The 20464-nt window shown below is 44.3% G+C and overlaps 1 protein-coding gene across 2 annotated transcripts in view; it reads right to left on the minus strand.

Moving 5' to 3' along the window:
* Positions 1 to 20464, minus strand: part of TTYH3 (tweety family member 3) — a 75698-nt gene that overhangs the window by 17127 nt on the left and 38107 nt on the right. For both annotated transcript variants that reach the window (XM_064673170.1, XM_064673171.1), the window contains exons 3-10: positions 13438 to 13549; positions 12590 to 12810; positions 11694 to 11789; positions 9056 to 9128; positions 8635 to 8710; positions 1813 to 1868; positions 449 to 541; positions 245 to 337 (exon numbers count right to left, since the gene is read on the minus strand). In XM_064673170.1, coding sequence (XP_064529240.1) covers positions 245 to 337; positions 449 to 541; positions 1813 to 1868; positions 8635 to 8710; positions 9056 to 9128; positions 11694 to 11789; positions 12590 to 12810; positions 13438 to 13549 — 820 coding nt within the window. The remainder of the gene's footprint in view (positions 1 to 244; positions 338 to 448; positions 542 to 1812; positions 1869 to 8634; positions 8711 to 9055; positions 9129 to 11693; positions 11790 to 12589; positions 12811 to 13437; positions 13550 to 20464) is intronic.

A 20464-nucleotide genomic window follows, 5' to 3' on the forward strand; every position in this document is an offset into this window, starting at 1 on the left:
AACCTTATGGCTCCAATTTGTAGATGTATAAAGCCACATTATCTACTTTCCTATATTGATCTTTAAGCAGAGAGCTAACTTGATCCAAATTCCCATTCCCCTTTCTGCTGGAATCAATCAGTAAAAAGCTGTTGTAAACTGTTCTGGCACACTAGAGATTTGAAACTCTGAAATAATCAGTAGGTTACAGGCTATACACCCCCTTTGTTCTTTCTCAGCTCAAGCCCAGTTATTGAGTACTCACCAAATGCAGACTCCGACAGTCCACTAAAGCTGTCAGCTGCTGCAAGTTGATCTCTGTTGAATTCAAAACCTCCTGGATCCGAGTAAGATACTCCTGTAAGGAAGAAGCTATTGATTACTGCAAGGGAATGGCTTAGCAGGAGCTGGTCTTGGGTTCTGTACGAGGTTGAGGGAAGCCAGGAAGAGCAAACTTGAGGAGAGTTACCTTGGAGGTGGGGTGCTCTCTGGTCGCTGACCTCATGAGTTCCATAACATCATCCTGCATTTCTACCAGAGCCTTGTGACTTCCTGACAGCTTCTGCTCAACACAAAACATGCAATGTTTCAGCAGTTCAGGCCACATGCACTGAAAGATCCCCTGGAAAAAGACTGAAATCCTATTTCCCAAATATTGAAGCATGAATGGTACAAGTCAAAGTTGTCTCAACTGACAAGGGTTCAGCTGTGAAAGGGTTAAGCTTGAGTTTTACCAAACTGGAAGAAGTACAGACAGAATGATGAGGGGAGGGAAGAACCAAAAGGAAAGAAAAAAAAAAAAAAACAAACAAAGAACAACACACATACACAAACTATACACACAGCTGGGGCTGGCTCTAGGACAGAGGGGAAGGAGAAAGAAAAGACATAAAGCCCTCAAGTTCTCACCACAGAATACAGCTGGATTTCTTTACTAAATCAGGTGGATGAGAAAGACTTAATGTTAACACCAGAAGTTGTTTGTATTAGGGTGCAGCCTTCACATCCCATTAAAGCATCCACGAGAATTTCACATGCAATAGCATGTCAGAGAGTACATGGAGCAACCAGAAATGCAACAGATAGCAACAGTGCATCATACCACAGCCTGGAGTGTTCCTAACCCACCCTTTAAAACAGAGGAAGACAAACTTAAAAAAATCCTAAATATAAATGGTGAAGTAGCTGGGGCCTGCCAAATGGTGGGTGGTGTGGGCTCATCTGGCCTCTGATACATACGACCAAGTTTGGGATGGGCCCAGGTGCTGTTCTTCAGCCCCCACACAAAAGAATAATGACTCACATTTATACTTCAGGAAAAATCCTTTGGATGTTGAAAGGTTTGTAAGAGGCATATGTGAAAACCACTCATTCAACCCACAGAAGTGGCTGCATTTTGGGAGTGGAGTGTTGCCACTGTTTAACCCAAAAGAACTTTCAAGAGATTCAAAGCAGGAAGCAGCAGTTTCCCACCCTGGCATTAATTGTGGGTGCTCTGTCTCCACGTTGCTGCTCTTAGACAAGCACCATGTAAACAGAGGTACCACAACAAAAGCCATAGTCCTCACCACATCACACACAGGCCCTTCTGAGGGGGCATCCTGGACCTGAAGCTGTGCAGATAGTGATGAAGTTGGAAAAATCTCCTCACTAAATCACAGTGCCACCTCCTGCACAGCTGGGAAGGAGCTACCAAAGCTTTACCAACAGTTTGAGTGCTCCTTAAAGCCAACAATCTGCAACTTGCTGCATGCTGGCATCAAAAGCACTTCACCTATACCCTGCAGGATGACAAGACCCAGGGGTGAAGGGAGTTAGGGTGCTTACACTCACCTGCTGGAAAGGGTTGGGGTATCCAGCACTACAGGTCATGTAATAGCGCAGAATATCTATTAAGACACAAGAGAAGAAAGTCAGGCCAGAGACATCGTTCCAGCTTTGCAGTATTTTACAACTGCCACGAGGGAGGTGTTCAGTTCTGAAAGCAATGCACAAAATGAAAATGCAATATAAATGGAATCAGTTCCCTCTCTCCATGTAGGACTACAGTGCATAGATGGCACTAGAGAAAGGGATGTAAACTGCCTTTGGGGACAAAAGAAAGATTTGTTTCCTTTCTGTTTGTTTTGGTTTTTAAGTCAGTGAAAGGCAGTGGGGCTGCTCCACTTAAAAACTTAGATAAAACATAAAAATTTTTATTCAGAAGTCAGCATTATTCACTGTATAAACTTAAGATAAGACATCGGTCTAGGATAAATCCAACTACGGTACAGTGGAGACATACTCATAAATTTCCAGATACAACTGATACTGTGCTCTTCCAGCAGCATAATTTATTTCCAGGCTTGAAGACAGTGTTGTGTTCCTCTTCATTCAGATGTGTGTGAAACCAGCCTGGCGCCCTCGTGAGCCCTCTACATAACTACATCAACTGCCAGCACACACAAATTACAAATATCAGGCTTTCCCCTGCCACTCTCAATAATACTACCAAGGGAGGGAGCTCTGAAAGACTTGATCATCCAAATACCTTTAGATTATTTCTCAAACATTTACAGTTCCTGTTCAGATGAATATGGGTGTGCCATCTTAGCAAAATCAAGGGTGAGCTTTAGCTCGGTAAGGACTACAAAAGCCCCAAAACACACATACCCTCTGCATTCCCTCTCCACCAGCATCTTTTCCTCCATTCTTTTTAATCTTCTGTCTGTGACTTCCAGTAACACATACTCCAGGCTGCAAAGCTATTGTGATGAGTCCCAGCTCAGAAATCAGCAAAAGGCACAGCCAGAAGTGAGGGGAGCCGTGAAGGAAGCAGACCTGACTGTATCCTGACTCTGCTGTGCTTCCCATAAATATTGAATGCACCTTTCGGCAAACCAACACGCTGGAGACCAAGTGGTACAACACAGACTGTCAGCTCCTGCACGCTGGCAATGCAACCTGACAGCTGTTATTTATAATTCATTAGCCTACTTTGGGGCAGCTTCTGCCAGCTGCTCCATCTCCCTCCCACCGACTCCTTCTCTGGGATGACTTACATTGCCCCAGCCAAGCCTCTAAACAGCAATTAGCAAATTCTGGGCAGATAGGAGGGCAGTAAGAGCTGCTCTGTGCCTCACTTTGGGCTGACCACAGAAGAGACTGTCTGCCACTGCTGAGCCAAGGAAAGTGCTGCTCCTCCCCAGCTCATAAATCTCATTCAATGGCTATGGGAAAATGGATTAAAACACACCTGCACTGAGAGAACAGCATAGCAACAGCAACCCACAGCATCACACATGGTGACCCAAAGGAGCTGTGATCTTGTCACCAATTTAGTTTAAACCAACAAAACATTAATAGTTTCTCTTGGGCTCCCACAGTGGTATCAAGTTTACATCACCTTTGTAAGTGCAGTAAGTTGCATGACATACTGCTAATGCAGAGCCCTAGAAATATTTCTTGAGGGCCTTCTGGATCATCCCTGGTGGGTAGATTAGAGATGAGAGTTCCTGATATCATAGTTTGCAGCTTGTAAGCCCAGGATAAAGATTGCTGGTTACAAGTGAAGCAAAAAGCAGTACAGTGAAATAAGTGCTTGCCTTGCTTCACCCTGGAAGGCAGGATCAACAAGGATTCACTGTGGTAGCACTGGCTTTGCTGCTGACAAGTGTGACACTCCATACATAAAACATGCTTCCCAAAATGACAATGCCATCAGGAGCAGCTTTCCTCTGCACTGAACCCAGTGTGCTACAAGCTGTGGTGCTTTAAAGCTCAGGCGACAATAGGCAGGGAAGCTGCCTTAAAGTGCTCTTGTGCTGCAAAGCCTGGAAATTAAGGACAGTGTCCCCTGCCTCCACAACACCAGGGAAAGAGCAGAAGGCACTTTCACGGGTTTTAAGCCTGGTGGAGGTTATCCTGTACATCACCAAATCTCACATTTCTGACCTGAAAACGGCTACACTAACCCATCACTTGCACTTTGCTAAAACAGCTCCAGGCAATTTCTTTCTATAATTATCTTCCTGATGCATTTTCCTCTCAAGGAAAATTCCTGAAGGTTGATTTGATTTTTGAAGCTGGCCTTTAGGTGATCTAGTTTATAGCAGAAGGGTTAGGCAGGGTCACATCTGCAGCTGCCCATGCCTGCTGTTGCCAGCAACAATCCTCCTGACCCACTCTTGGTACCAAGGCAATGTGGGAGCAGAAGGCAAGGAAGGGAACTACCTAAAATGCTTTATTTTTGCAAAGTCTGTTTTTCCTAGAAAGGAAAGTAGAGCTGCCTACTAAAGACAGCTTCAGCTGCTAGAACTACTTACTGGTTCTGCGACTGTGGAGACTTACTACTCACTTCAAAGCCCAGCCAAAATGCAAAAATGGCATTAAGCACCCGCCAAAAGGCAGTGAGAGGGTCTGTAGAAAGCAATCAGAAAAAAAATGCTAGCTCAAAAAAAAAAAATAAAAAAATCCCCATACCTAGAACAGCTTTTCACAGCCCTTCATCTCTACTTGAGCATTCTCCAAGCAGTTTGCATTTTACATAGACACCCAGAGGAGGCTGTCCCTGTGGGTTCAATCAGAGAAAGCTGAAGAATATCACCTGTGATGTCAAAGGAAGGCAACTCTTTTGGCTGGAGTTTCTTGCCCAGGTAACATGTTCTCCCCAAGGAGTTTTGTTTCCCTAAGGCACCAGCAAAGGGAAGTACCTGCATAACATTTACATTTCTCTCATATATCCTACTCTTGTATTGGTGAAAGCAGAGAGCTTGTAGCCACCCTACTTGCCCTCCACTCAGAGCCTTCTGCTAATCAGGAGTCCAACAAAACCACACAAGAAAACAGCTTCCCAATGCCACCATCAGCTCAGCAGGATCCTTGAGAGTGCTTCTGTGGTAAACTCTTTTCTGCAGCATTCTCTGAGCTCAGGTAAGTGTGCAGACACCACATGCCTCACACAAGGTTTTGTCCTGATCTTACTTCTAGTGAGGAAACTGAGGTGGTGGTGGTGGTGTCAATCCTCTGGTTCATTCAGCTCTGGGCTTCTAAGATAAGAGTGAATCAGTGAGAGGCCAGTCAGGAGGCTGGCCATGACCAGAACACTCCCTGCTTATATCTGAGCATCCAACCTGGCCAGCTTGGCTGGACCAGAGGTAAAAGGCTCCATTATCCCCCCCCTGAGGTTTACAGCTCCCTCAGATGAAGTGAGTGGCTGTTCACCATGCAGATTTCTGGTGGGAGAATCTGGAGAAAGCTCTTCCTGTTGTTTAGACAGATTGTGCCTTTTTATTTAATTTTATGCAATAAGTCATCTGATAATAGCATTATATCAATGAAAAAGAATGGGACTAGAAGATGGCCTCCTGCTTTGAAAATAAACATCTTGGCTGCACCAAGTCTTTTTAGAAGCAGCAGGAGCCGATTATACAGACACTGTTCAACTCCATTGGCTTTATCTCAGTTAATGAATACAGGGTGAGTTAGTCACATACATCAGCCTCTTCTGCAAAATTATTTAAGTATTTCCTTCTCCGGGAAACCTGCATTAAGGTTCTTTGCCTCCTTCTTCTGCCCCTCCATCATTTTTTTAATGCAGCACATTTTATTATCTGCAAAACAAGAACATCTCCTCTCTAGCTAAAAACATGACAATAATAATGCACTTAATCAGATTATTCTCAGCTCCATTAATTCCATTTAGATTTGAAAACAGCAATTAATGCATAAACAAGAATATTAACATACTAGTTGCTCAGTATTCAACACAGTTATTTTTCTGTGAAAACTACAACCACCAACAACAAAAAAAACATTGCAAATATCGATGACTCAGTCCCAGTGTTAATGGCAGAGCATAGGGAATCTTATAATACATTGTATTTAATAACACCAACTAAAAACAATGATTAAAGAGAAATATTGACCCAGCACTACCAAGCTTCTTAGGATTACTTGTTGGTTCTTATATCCTTAAAATCAAATGGCCCAGTATGACAGACCCCAGCGCTGGCCAAAAGCAGATACCTCTTTGGCAAGACTCTCAGTCCAACTTCAGCTAAAGTGATTCCCAAGGCAAGTGTGATTCCTACATATATGTTAACTCCCCATGGATTCTTCTTCCATGGTCTACCAGAGCCCCTCCACCCACTCACGCTCCCCTTTTTAGTCACTTCTTTTCTGAACTGAAAAATTCACAGTTGGGTACCCTGTGGTGAAACTTGCTGGAGCAACCAAAGTGTTTCTGCCTCACGTGTCTATACTGGTGTTAATGTTGGAGAACATAATCCAAAAAGCAGAGAGAGCAAACCAGAGAGTATGAAGAGCCCATGCACTGGAACCAGGAGCCTTCAAACAGGGCATCTTCCTCCAAGAGGACAGCATCAATGCTGGCTCCCAGCTGCCTGCCCTGTCTCCTCGAGCTCATCACTCTGGTTGTATACATGGCTCAACTGATCCACAAAGCAGCTGCTACAATTTACAGCCAGGCACATTCAGGGGCACCGACACTTATTCCAGACTTTTAAAGATTTTTCTAAGGAGCCATTATTGGGATTAAAGTGCCACTGAGCAGTGCCACACTGCACTCCTCGTGTCGTGATTTTCCTGCCTCCTCATGAGGGTTCCAACAGTGGAGACCAAAAGCTATTTCTGCAGCTTCCTGATCATAAACTATGACACAGCAGTGAAAACCCACATGGGAAAGGCAGAGGATTCGATCATCGCCCAACCAGCTGCCTGGTGTGATGGCAGGCTCGGGAGTCAGACTGATATCCTTCTGGAAAAAGGGAAAAACACGAACGCTCAACGGCTGCCTCACAGCAGGGAGCTGACACACCAGCCACCCACGGAGGGGCCACCCTTCCAACTCCAGCCTGTGGCAACACCTGCTCTTCCTCCTCTTCACCGTTTTGCTCAGACCCATTCACTGTTATTTATGGAGCCCTAACAACTGTTCTAGCTGGCGGTGCTGCCAGAGCAGAGCCTGATTTCACCCGGGGGAGCTGCCTGTCCCTGTCCGTGCCGAGGGAAGCGGGAGGAGGGGCGGAACGTCAGTCCCGTTGGCCTCCAAATGAACGACACTGATTAACGAAAACTGCAGGAGCCAAGCAGACAAGGACAACTGAAACGGAGAAGGAGCACAAAGGGGCCTTTCTTCAGTTTCCCAGGGTCAACCTGATTGTTACCAAACACGCTCCAGAGCTGATCTGGGTTACCAAATTATCACAGCCCACAGCTGGCATCAGCATCAGATGTTTCCCCTTGGCCTCACTGACCCATTTGCCTCCTTGAACAACCAGGAAACCAGCTTGGCACCTGAAGCCACATCTTTGTCACCTTCACAGCCAAGACAGGATTTTCATCTTGTGCAGTGTTAAACACTCATTCTCTTCCCTCACTACATCTCTTTGTTACAAAGAGAGCTGCCTGGCTCTATCATCTCCTTCCCAGGAAATCAATAAATAAGGCATTCCAAAAATAAGATGTAGGGTGGCAATATCAATCTGTACATACTCTTTTATTCTACATTCTGCCTCCAGACATAGATGCTTCTTATTGTTTCCAATCCCTGCATCTACAGCCATAGCTACATATCTAATTTCCTACCAGATGCACAGAGAGAGACAGCATTTGGCTAAACACACAGCCATACACTCAACCTTCTGCACACACGGCAAAGATTCTCTGATTCCACTAAATAAAAACCAAGAAAAATGCAAGTGGCTCCTTTTGCAAATCAGTGTCATTGCTTATTTGTGTTTTATCATACACAGAACTAGATAAAGGAACCATCAGGGGAGAGAAGATAGGGAGAAAAAAGTTAACTTTCTTAACTAAGAAGCAAACTGAGTCCTAAAAATACTTTTCTTTTTAGAACTTACAGTATCTCTGCTGGCAGGCACCAAGCCACCTTTTTGTTAAGCAATGGTTCTGAGTGCCACTTTTGCCCTCCTGATGTTCAAATTAGAGGCACCTCTAATCTCACCAGCCACTTCAGTCTAAATTAGGAAAAACAAACCCCAAATCCATCAGTGCTTCAGATGGATGCCACTGTGTTGCAGGTATATTATTTTAAGTGGAACAGGATTAGCAAAGTGGTCAAAATACTGCATTTATAATGGAAAGGGAAATTCATACTTCTTTGTGGCAGTTTCCATTCATTTACTCTTTCAATTAGCTCTAGAGAAGCTACTATTTATAGCCACCATTAAAATAAAAGCTTACATGTTTTTGTTGATAACAGATACAAAAATAAGCATTCTAGATTCAAGAATATAGACCTCAGAGCAAGTTTTAAAAATGACAACTCAAACTGCACACTGCTCTTGCCACAATTCTGTCACTTAGAAAGGAGAACGAGAGTCAAGAGTGCTACATTTAATGCAAAATAATCCAGGGACTTCAGTTATTCCATCTTATCGGTTATTTCCATTTAAAGGTCAAGGCAGAAGAAAAGTTCTGAAGGTTTTTCTGAGGCATATGTCTACACTTCTGACCAGGGTACAAATGCCTCTTTGGAAAAAACACTATTTCCAGAGCTCCACACGTACTGTTTTCCCATTGTATGCCAGCTCCTCTGTTTCAAACACAGCCTCAAATTCTCAGCCACTGCCATGCTCCTGTGTGACAGCTGGAGCTGCAGAACCCTGTTCCAAAGCCAGTCCCAGCACTTACCAGGACTGAGCACGGCATTCTCTTCAACCACTTTGGAGATATAAGCATCAGGGTTGATACAGAAGTCACTGGAGCCCTGGATACGTGGAAGACAAAAGGGAAAAGGAATATCAAAGCACACTAGTATCAAAGAGCAGTTGAGCCAGGTTAGCATCAGAGAACCTTCTATTCTAGGGGTGTTTCAGATGTTGAGGTCTCTCATCGCCGCCCCCACCAGCACTGCTTTACACAAGCACAGCAGTGCTGGAGTACAGGCTACCACACCACACCAAGGAGCAGCTCTGTACCTTTCCTAGATGGAAATTGCTAGGACAGTTACTTAGAACAGGACATGCTATAAAACTGGCACAGCACAACATTAATCTTGTGTCTGCTAAACCTGCGGCAAAGAGTGGATGGGACTTGGATGAGAGCCACTTACCACAGCGACAGCCAGCTCCAGGCCCAGGGATCCCCAGCTGACAATCAGGGCAAACACCCCAAGCAAGCACACCCTGTGGGAGACAGACAGATGGCAGATGTAGCAGACCTGATTTCAAGCAGTTCCTTTCACAAGATGTATTATTTGGAGTCCAAAACAGTTACCGAACCCAAGAAATTATCAACCACTGACTGTATCTTTAGATAAATATTCCTGTTTTAAATGCCATGGACAGCAGCAACCAGAGAGGTTCATGTCCAGCTATTGGTTCCCACATTGCCTGCCCTGAGTCTGCAGGGGAAAGGGGGAGAGTGTGGAAGCAAAGTATTGCCCTACTTCTAGCAGGGAAACTAAAGGCACAAAGACATTGGGGTGGCTGTAGGGGAGGCAGATTGGCAGGTGGGTGACCCATCACTTTCCCTGTTCCCTTTCTGGACTTTATTTTCCAGGTCCAAAGATAATCAAAGAAAGATATTCTATATAAAGAATATATTCTATATATTCTTATATATATATATATATTCTATATAAAGAAAATCTCACTAACCCATACTGATTCAAAATTGGACAAATCTCTCCTGTGTCTACAATAAATGAGGTTTTTTGGTGTAAGCACTACATGGCTACAGTGTGAGGAAACATTCATCCCCTGTTAGGACACCTGACTTTGGTTTCAAGCTGATGCACCTGAACAGCACCTAAGAAACCCACATAGCTCCAGGAAAGACAGTCACCTGCAGGCAAACAGTTCACAGCAACAGTTTAGGTCCCTACCACTGCCATGTGAGTCCATCTTCGCACAGATTTAAGGTTTTGTTCTGACAGCTGGACCTCATTACTGACAGAAAGGGTGGGAAGTGTCTGCTATCAAGCAGACAGAAGGCAGAGAGATGACAGAGCAGTGGTCTTGGTGACATTCAGCTGGCACACACTGGTGGAAAAGACTTTTGCACTTCCCCAACCAGCACATTAGCTCTTCACCCTTGCTGTCAGTATGAGTGGTAGAGATATTCAGGCAATAGTGCTCCTCAACTCCCTCAGGTACAGGGATGCAGACTAATAAGCAGTTTCATTTTATGTGTCTCTGTCTTCAAAGTAAAGGGACACTGGCTTGCTCTCTTAGGGATGCTTTTTTCCCCCTCAGGCTTTGAAACATAAGTAGATTCCTTCCCACCCACACCCTAAACAATACAAAAATCCGTTCATAACCAAGATATTCTTTATTCAAACCTAGTGCAAGCATCTCTGTAAGGGACATACCTTTTTTCTGCTACATTTCTCTCACTGAATACTAGAGCTTTAAAAAATAAACTTCTGGGCCTCCATTAAAAAAAAAATATCTATCCCTCAGTTTACCAACTTATTTTAATTCCAAGTAATCCCTATTCTGTGAATGGATCTGTGGCTTATCTTGCAGAACTAAGGGAGCTTCACCAGACTGACATCTGTGCTGCACTCTGAAATAAGACACTAAAGACTTTATTATGCCTTTTCCAAATGGACACAAAAATTATCAGCCGTGGATCAGCAAGGTTCTGAGGTTTTATGACATAAGGACAACACAGCTTGGTGCCTCCAGCTGAGCATGTTAATCAATAAGACACATTTGTTGTTTTACTTTAAATGAAGATGACTGGGTCAGTAACTGATTGCTTGGCTAAAAGATCTAAAACTGGCATTTCACCATCTTGCCTGGCTGTGATACACTTGCTTCTTTATGCCATGTGCTCCCTTTGGGGAACGCCTTCATATGAACTTCTGGCTAACAGGGAATGAGATTCTAATTTAAACCCTGGGTTTGCCATCTGTGTGTGCACTTGGACTTTTGTCTCTATAACCTGCCAGGTATGAAATCATCTGGCAAATAATAAAATTGAATACACACTCCAATTATTAATGGCATCACCACATACCAGGATAAACTCTTGGCCGTGTCAGTTGTCAAACTGTCACTGTGTTTATGATACCAGTGTCTTTGCCAAATATGCCAAGCTACACCAAGCTACAACATGGGGAGGGGAATGGTTTTTCCTTGTAATGGGGCATTTTCAGCGCTTTTTAGAAATAGTCATGCATTAATATTGCAGTACCATGGCAACAAGACTCCTCCTCATAACTGTAAACCATTGCTTGTTCTCAGTTTAACATTTCTCCAGGTGTGACAGCCCAAGGTAAACAAGAGCAGATCGTGACACAGAAGGCATGCTACCAGGTTGTGTAGACACATGCAATGCTCATCATCAATTAACAAACACCTTCCCAACTGGAGAGAATCAAAGGGAGATTTTTAAAGCCTGTAATTTTAAGGGAGGATGTTCACAGTAAATGGAAGCTACCAATGCCACCCAGTGGAAAGCAGACCGTGCAGATGAGTTCCTCATCTTTGATGAGAAAGCAATGGACACCAGAACCACTGCCTTTTACAGCTCAAGAACCTTCCTGTGAACATCTCGTGTACGTAGCCCTGATCCTGTCCACAGAGCTGCACTCCACAGAGTTCCTCCACTCCGAGAGACAAATTTAAAATGTTCAGTTTCAGATGTTCTTGATATCAGCTGACAACAGGCAGAGGTTCACACTGGCAGGCACTTGCATTCAGCTGGCTTTCCTTATGCCCTGTGCCCAGGTCAGGACTTACCCCATAAGAATGGCCCTGGAGTTTCTAATGAGCCCAAAGAGCACCAGCAAACATATCAGGACATGAAACAGGAGCAGGCCCAGGTATCCCAGCCATCTGCAGAAAACAAAAACACAGTCTGCAAAGGAAAACTGGTGTATAAAAAGCACAGATCAAGAAGCTAGTGTGATTTATGAGGAAAACATGGCCCTTGTTTTCTTCTAGTAAAAACCACCACTAATGACTAACCTTCAGAGAGCTCTGGCTATTTGTGGGGTCTGGAGTTGAGGCAGGTAGAAGCATTTATACAACACACCCATCATACACAGTTGTTGAGAAATGAGACTGCTAGTCTTGTTCACACAACAGTGTGAAGTTATATGCAACTGGTCACCATTAGAAGAAGAAAAGGCATTGTAGCTTCTTGAACTTCCGAGACATTTGTTAGGAAATGCTTCGGTTATTTATTCCACATGTGTGGGTAGAGGTTTTCTGTTGTGGAATACAGCTGATGCAATCTTTTATTAAATATGTTTAATAAAAAGGAATGTTAGGGTGCAGTGTTAACTTATGGAACTAGTGCAGTTTTCTACTCTGTTTAGTTAATCTGTTCTATAACCATGTTTTTTCCCCCCCATGGTTTGTATGCTAGAACACAAACTACAGATTTTGTACATTGAGAATAAGTTTCTCTTCAGCTGGTTGTAAACACAGTTTAGAAAAAAAAGTTGTTGTGCATTTTGATTTAAAGTGGATTCGGTTTTGCTGTAAAATGAATCAGCTGCGGGGGCCAAGAGCATCTGCAGGGACATACAGAGCCTCTGGCTCAGCCACCCAGAACATGCACATAATTTTTGCAGAACAGGCCAAAGCAGATTCTACAACCACTGCACTACAGCACTACTACTGTGACACACCTGTACCAGTCATAGAGGTCAATCTGAATCGCCAGCTCCTCCAGAGACACCTCTTCATTCTTCCAAAAGGGGATCTCAGTTGTTTGCCTGACCAGATCATCCAAGAGACTCTGCAGTTTCTGGACAACATGCAGGTAGTCTGTCTGCTTCGTGAACATCTCCTCCAGCACTAGCAAGTTGGGTTCCACTGTTTGGTTCAGGGCCACTGCAGTATCCAGCACCTGGAGTATGGGAAAGAAAAAAGAGGGGGGAAAAAAGAAAAATATTGAAGGACAGGAAGTCAAGGAAGTTAAAGGGAAGTCATTCTTACTAGCAAGTCATGGACAGCTTCCAGATTATCAGTCCTCTACATTAATAGGCTCAGACTGCTTACCCTTCAAAAGCAACTTAAAAGCATCTGTAATGGAGATTGTTTGCAAGTAGCCCAGTGATGGTACTTTAGCTGAACACATATTCACATTTTGCAGCCATCAGGGTTGCAGTGTGATACCGTGGAAGTAGAGGTAGCACAGGAACAACTGACGGTACTGAAAGGCAACATTTTACTAAGAGATTTGTCTGCTTTAGCCTGCCTCCTCTTCCTGCTGTGGAAGAGAGCTGATCAGAAGCTGTTTTTAAACCTAGCAAAGAGAAGACTTCGTTTAACAAGCTGTGTTTGCTTTGGTATTTTTAGAAGAGCTGAAGAAATCACCGCGCCATTAATGGAAATGTTAGCACATGTATAAGCCCAGATACGAACGAAAAACAGGAAGAGACATGGGCGCAGCCAGACTGGAGAGGAGAGGTGCTGAGCAAGTCTGCTCATTCCCACCCTGCCCATATCTGCTGCCACCCCTCCCGGCGCTCACCCGGTCCTGGACACCGGCCACGGTGCGGTTCGCGTGGCGCAGCGAGTACGTCAGCCGGTGGATGCCGTCGCTGGTCTCCCCATTCCCATAGAATCCCACAGCAATCCCAGCACTGCGGAGAGAGAAAGCAAGAAAGGGGAGAGTTAAAGCCAACAGGCAAGTTGTATAACACAGGGCTACAGCACCCCGGGTAGGCACATCAGCACCTTCCACAGGAAGGGAAGCCGCTGCCTCCCAAAGGGAGCTTGGAGTGATTATGCTCCTCGGCAACCGCTGGAAAAACACACCTGTAAACATTCCGCACAGCATCCCTGTGATGAAGGGCAAGCCACAAGATGCATATTTAATTTATGGTAAAATAATGAAAATCTGTCAGAGAACTGCCTGGTTGTCTGTGGCTGGATCTGGACTCCCAAAAACCCAGCCGGCCACGCAGCTCTCCAGTGGCTCCTGCAAGAGTTGCCATTGCTGTGCCAGGAGACGTGTGCTCTCTCTGGACAGGAAATGCAGATTGTTTTGCTACATTTGTTTAAAGCAGGACACAAAGAGCTTGCTGTGACTGTTTGCCCATGGTGGTGGTTCCTCTGGATACATTTTGCCTGCCCTTTTCTCTACCCTGTGAAGTATCTATGAACATCATCTTGATTTATCTTCCCATTAGAAACGTTTGTGTCACACTGATTTAGAGTACTGGGAAGGGAGGCTTAATAACTTACTGGGACAAAAGACTTATTTATTTTTAAAGCAAGTGAATTTCAAGCTTGCAGACACAATCCAACTCCAGCTGCTTAACAAATTACCACCTATCAGCTGATTTGCCATAACTGTCCACACATATCAGTCTGGCCCAATTATGAAGTAAACCATATTAACTTAAGCCTCACTTAAAGGAGGAAGATCCTGTAAATGAATTGCAACCAGAGGATTATCTCATGCAAGTCAGCAATACCTCTTGTATTAAGATATCACTGCAGGAACTCACAGTTCCTCTTCCCAAGCCCACATTTCCTAATAATAGAAGAGTAACGAACTTGTGAAGGGATCACACAACTAAACTCAGGGAAAACAAACATTACCAAGACAGTTTTTCTGTTCTCATGTCATGTTTAGCTTGAGAGTATCCATGATCTTTTCTAGGAAGATTCTCAAGACACCAAGGTTGTGTTTGTGGTAGTGGCAAGCAAAGTGGTGGTGGTGATGGTTTTGTTGTAAATCTGAAGTTATTCTGGATGAAATATTTAGTTCCTTCACAACAGCTTTGTGCTTGGGTTATAGCACTGCCCTTACAAAGTGGGTCTGAAGAAGGAATCAAAGAGGAAGGAAACAAGCCAAACAAGAGCTTTCAGAACAAGTAAGTGCCTTTGTTTAATAGGAAGGGTCACCAAAGGACATTAGGCTTTCCTCACCATCACCACCACCCAGCTGGGAAATGAACTCAAGCAGGCAGGCCAGAGTGGGCTTTGTCTACAGAACAGACCCTTGCAAAGATCTGCTCTGGCATGTTCATTGCAGTCCATCCTCTTGCATCCATCCCTCCTTTCCTGGCCTCATCCACTTCGAAAGAGTGAGCAGAATAATATAGTTCACCTGGTCATATTTGTACTTTCTTCTCATATGTAACAAGAAACAGAAGGCAAGCTCATGAACTGGAAGCAGATCCACTAGGAAAATCTCTGTCAGCCTCATGCTTTTTCCAGCAATTGAATCTCCATAAATTATAGAGAGCTTGGCCCATAAAAGCCTCAGCTGAGGAGTCTTCTAGGGACATGAGGCAGCCTACATTGTATACAGAAAGAGAGGCAGCAGGTATGGAACTCTAAATATTTAGCATTAACAGAAGAAATGAGCCTCTGTCTTCACGAACACCATTCCTCAAACATTTTCCTAATGCAAATTATGCTGATAACTAAAGAGAGAAAAGCCCTCTGCATTCCTCCCTGGTTGCAGCTATTATCAGAGCTTGATAACGCATGCCTAGGATGCACGGGGGTGGAGGGGATAAAAAAGACACCACCCCTCCTCCCCCTGAACTAGAGAGATTACAGATCCAGAGCTATGCCCAGGATAAAGGCAACTCAGCATCCCATTGCAGCAATTGCAAAGCCATGGCTTGAATTTCCCCTTGCCTTATCAGAGCAAACAAATTCAGACGGACCCTTTCATCCTCCTGAGCTGCAGAAAACTTTAACAGTTGTTTCTGTTATAGACACCAAATAAATTCCAGAACATTCTCGACACTGAATAGGCAGATCTGACCCTTTTCATTAGCGAGCAATTTCTATTCAGCCTGTTACAGCTACTAGAAGCCTATTCTTTCAGCACTTGGTAAGTACCCAAAACCTGCTGCTTGGCTCTCAGTATTCCCAGCACAGTAGCACTGTTTTGCTGAGAAAGACTCAGAACCAGCACTCTGAAGTAGCAGCAGATACGTTGTCCTTAAAGATGCAGCCCAGGCAGGTACATTAGCCAGGTTACTCAGAGGTACCAGCTAGGAAGAGCTGGCAACTACAGGCAAATGACTTGAAACTCGTTACCCTGTTGGAGGCAGAACTACCCCAGCAGCCTTCCATAGGCTTCCCATCCATCCTTGCACCAACCACAGCTCCCACTGCCCCAACCCTCCAGGCACAGCCACTACTCCTGAAAGAAAACACTATAGCAACAAGAACTGGGATAAAAGCCATTTAATCCAAGTAATAAATTCCTCCAGACATGCGGCTCATACATTCACTGGAAACTACACATAAAGCATTAATTATTCCATTACTGCCCAGCAAAAGCCAGCCCTGCTTTCACACCCTGTGCTAGCAAGGGGCACTTACACAACCATTCCTCCTCCTAGGAGCAGGCTGTACAGTTTTGTGGCAGTTCCCTTTCTATCACTCTAAAGAGGGAGGGAAACCATTCCAGAAGCCAGGCCAGGGGCAGCTGTCTGGACTCACGCTGTGACTGAGGAGGGAGCAGAGCTGAAGGGCAGGCAGTGAGGAAACTGCTGCTGCTTAGTTTTCTGTTTGCATTTGGCTTCATCTAAATCCAATCCAGTTGTTTCAAATCCCTGCCCACACACGCTGATATGAGTTGCTATTGTTTAAAGCAGATTTAAGGATTTACACTAGTTTTTAACTACCTTTTATATGATTAAAGGAAAACAGAGGGGCTCCTTCTATTTAAGTGCATTCTTCCAAAATAAAAATAGATCAACTCATCCTAACCCAACAGCATAAGTCCTTGAGGTCAGGACAAATCACATGGCTTCTTGCACGAACCCCGGGAGGCACAGTAGCCTAAGATACAGCAGATCCATCTCCCAGTACAGGATGACAAAATCATCACCCTATGGAGAACCCTGTATTTTTGTCACACAGCCTGGATACAAGCACATCATTCCTGAATGACAAAGCTCTTTTCCACCCTAGCACCCTCTGGAAGATACTCCAACACATTTTCAGTGCTCTTATAGGAAAGTCATCTCTATTTCTGCCAATCTTACTTCTGTCACACTCCCCTCCCTAGCACACACACACCCCCCCCCCTCCTCCCAAATCTACACTATCCCATCCTCAATTCCTTCTTCCAAACTTACCTTTATGAGTCTCCTGTCACTTCCACTACCATCACCACCCCTCCCCTGTGTTCCTTCTCATTCATATTTTTGAGTAAAATCTTAAAAATTAATCTATAAAGGTCTTACAGACCATCTAAAAAGTTGCTCCTGCTACTCAATAGTGCACATAAAAAACCACTTGGCTACTCAATAATTTTGGTAAGTTTTAGGAAACTCACTTATTTAAGTCAAGAAAACATTGTACTTCTGAACTTAATGTTATCACCACCAGTGCACACCCACAGAAAGCCACTAGATAGTACACTACCAGCTCCTCAAAGAGTTATACAAGTGAGACAGAAGATCAGCATGTCAGGATTTCTATGTATTCCTACAGATACAACAGTGTGATTTAAAGGCCTGCAGGTTGTACACACACTTTAGTATCACTTTTCAGCAAGACTCAAGAAGTTCAAGTCTGGAGAGCAGCTTTCCCATTGTTGGTATGCAAGAGTCACATGGGCTTTGGAAACCCCCGATAAAGAACCAGAAAAGACAAATCAAGTGTCAATCTGAATTTGCTTGTAACATGACCTGCAAAAACCCAAAAAGTGTTTTCTGGATTTGCACAAGATATACATGAACAGCAGCACATTAATCTGATAGAGAGAGCACATATGTGCCTTCTGGTGACGAGATCCTCCTGCTGTAATACCCACACACGCAGCAAAACCCTCCTGGGTACCCAGCCACCAGTCTGAAAAGATGAGCACTAGCCATTCAAATCACATCCTTAGAAATGAATAATCTAACTACACCAAGTCATCTTTAATTACAGGAACTTCTTATGAAGAACCCTTTTTAGACTTCTTGTTCTCAGGAGGAATGTTAATTTGTCTGTCTAATTACCACCTTGCACTTTCGCACCAAGGGAAAGTGCTATTACTGGCACTTGAGAAAGGAAGTTTTCACCATTTATTTGTACCCATTTCTTCCAGGTACCATCTCCACAAAGCTTTCTTCCCACCCTAGGTGCTGAGCTCCCTTCTAGGACAGTTAGGGTCACCTAACTGGTGGATGAGATGATTTATAAGACAGCTCCCCACACACAGAAACCAAGTAAAATTGGTAAGGACTAGAAATGAACTAAGTATTCAAGGAATAATGTAGGCTAATAATTCCTGCAGCTTTGTGGCTGGAGCAACTGGGAAGGCTCATTAGAGACATTTTGTTGGAGAGCCCCTGTTAACCAGTTATGCCTCCCTGCTGGCTCAGCAATCTCCCTTTCGCACACGGGAAACAGAGAGATATCAGGAAACAGTGACCCAGTGCATACAGCAGGATTCACAGTACAAACAGCCCCCTGGGATTAAGTACAACCTAGATAAGCATGTACTAGGCACAGCTGGACTTAACCAGAGTTAACTAGTTCTCAGCTAGGAAGACAATAGTCCACTTCAAAGTACTCAGACAGACTGGACCAGCTGCTGGTTGGAACCTCTTGTTGTTTCAGCACCCAAGCTACTCCTCTCCTCTTGCAAACAGTGCTACAAACTGCCTCCCAGGCTGATGTTTGGAACAGCCTTACACCCCACTACAGCCACAGCTGGTCTGGCACTTCTGTTACGTGTAACACACAGCTAGGATAGAATATATCCAGTGGACCAATCTAACTGTTGGTACTTAACTGTGACTTCCTGCTAGCACAGATTAGAGTCCCTGCTTGTTGGAATCTGTATCTGCATTCCCAGACACTCACAGAGTGCCAGGAGCCTCTGGTTCCAGTGCTCTGTGGCATCCAGCTGCTGTAGAGGGGCAGAAAACCAACCTTGGCTCTGCAGAGGAACAGCAGTACTGGGACAGCACCTTCACTCACCGTGACGGTACCAACCTCCTCATTGTTAGAGTGTGTTGTCTTCAGGGAGGAACTTAAAAGCTTAATTAAAAAAGTCAAGACAAATATTCACCCAATATCACTGTAGATTCTAAGTTCTAAGGATACTTCTGCATTTAATACTTGCAGAAACAAATAGTACACCAGTGGTTAAAATTTTGAGGAAGCCTAAGCAGTTTTCCAGCTTGTGGACTTGATAGAGTTGCATCAAGTTTACCAGAATTTATACTCAGACTTTCCAATTTTAAATTGTCTCACACACGCTCTGGAGAGGTGCAGAATACCTCCTTGTCACCCTTTCTACAATTAAAAACAAACACAACTACCACACTGCAGCAGCTGTCTCGGTCACATATGCTGCACAACAATAGCTAACAAGGGCCTGTAGCAGCAGCACAGGCTATAAATAGCATCAGCCAGAGCTTCTGTAAGAAAGGGTTAGGACCACAGCACTCTCAGTGGATTGGAATGGATGCAGCTGAAGCTCTTAAGCTCACTAAAAGGAAGGTGAATGAGGCTGAGATTTCTTCTTTGCGAGTTGTTCTGTGGTTTGCCTTTCCGTTCCAGGCACCTTTTTACAATCAGCAGAGTGCAGAAGAGCTCCCTGCAAACACAGCAATACCAGGTGGTACAGAAGGTCTTCTCCACAGCCCTGAGCCCCTGCTTCTACAAGTAAATCCATCCCCAGCTGCTAAACTCAACACACAATGCCTGCTCTGCAGTGTTTGTTCCAATACTTCAAGGGTTTGCTATTCTCTTAAGTATGTGCCTCGAAAGAGAAAATACACAAATGCCTCAGCAGCACAGTCTGGCCCTTGAACAGCTGAGCCTGGGCTTCAAGGAACACACTCCAAACAGATCACACACCAGATCCACCACCCATCAGCAGGCTCACACAAAAAGTGAACCACAAGGCACCATCAAATACCATCGACTCATTGCTGTCTCCTCTGACTAAGGGACTGCTCCCAGACCTGCCAGACCCACAGAGGGGCAACCAAGGCCACCCTGAGTCTTGGGCAAGAGTAGAAGATGCTTGGAATTGGTAAGAAATGCAGTGCTCAATGTGGGGCACACACATCCAGAGAGCTCCAAATACTCATTCTGCCCAAGTCAAAACAAGATCCAAGGCTCCTTCTCAAAGTCTGCAAACATGTACCTCCCTTCAGATGCCCCACCATTCACTTTCTAGGAAATTCTCTCTATGAATTCTTTCTACACACATTCTCCACTCATTACTGGATTTTTCTTGTTTTTCAGAAATCCTTTTTGTCACCTCACGCCCAAAAGCTTCTATTGCTCAGTCATAACAGGGAGCATTGCTGACCCTTGAACCATTACTTGGAGTGCCCTTGGAGATGGCACATTAGCAGAGATAATGAAATGCAGCAGTGTCTTACACAGGCTGCAAAATCTGAACATTCCCTCCAGTCAAACACCAATCCTTCCAAACCCAAAAGAATCATCTGTGTCTCTTTCTTCCTAATCTACTCTCCCACACAGCCATTCTTTTTGGACACCAGATTCTAAGAAATCTGCATTTAGACCTGATAAATACTTCAACCGTGTGCATCCTATTTAAGTGATAA

Source organism: Pseudopipra pipra, chromosome 16 (assembly GCF_036250125.1).
Source record: "Pseudopipra pipra isolate bDixPip1 chromosome 16, bDixPip1.hap1, whole genome shotgun sequence".
Lineage (NCBI taxonomy): Eukaryota > Metazoa > Chordata > Aves > Passeriformes > Pipridae > Pseudopipra > Pseudopipra pipra.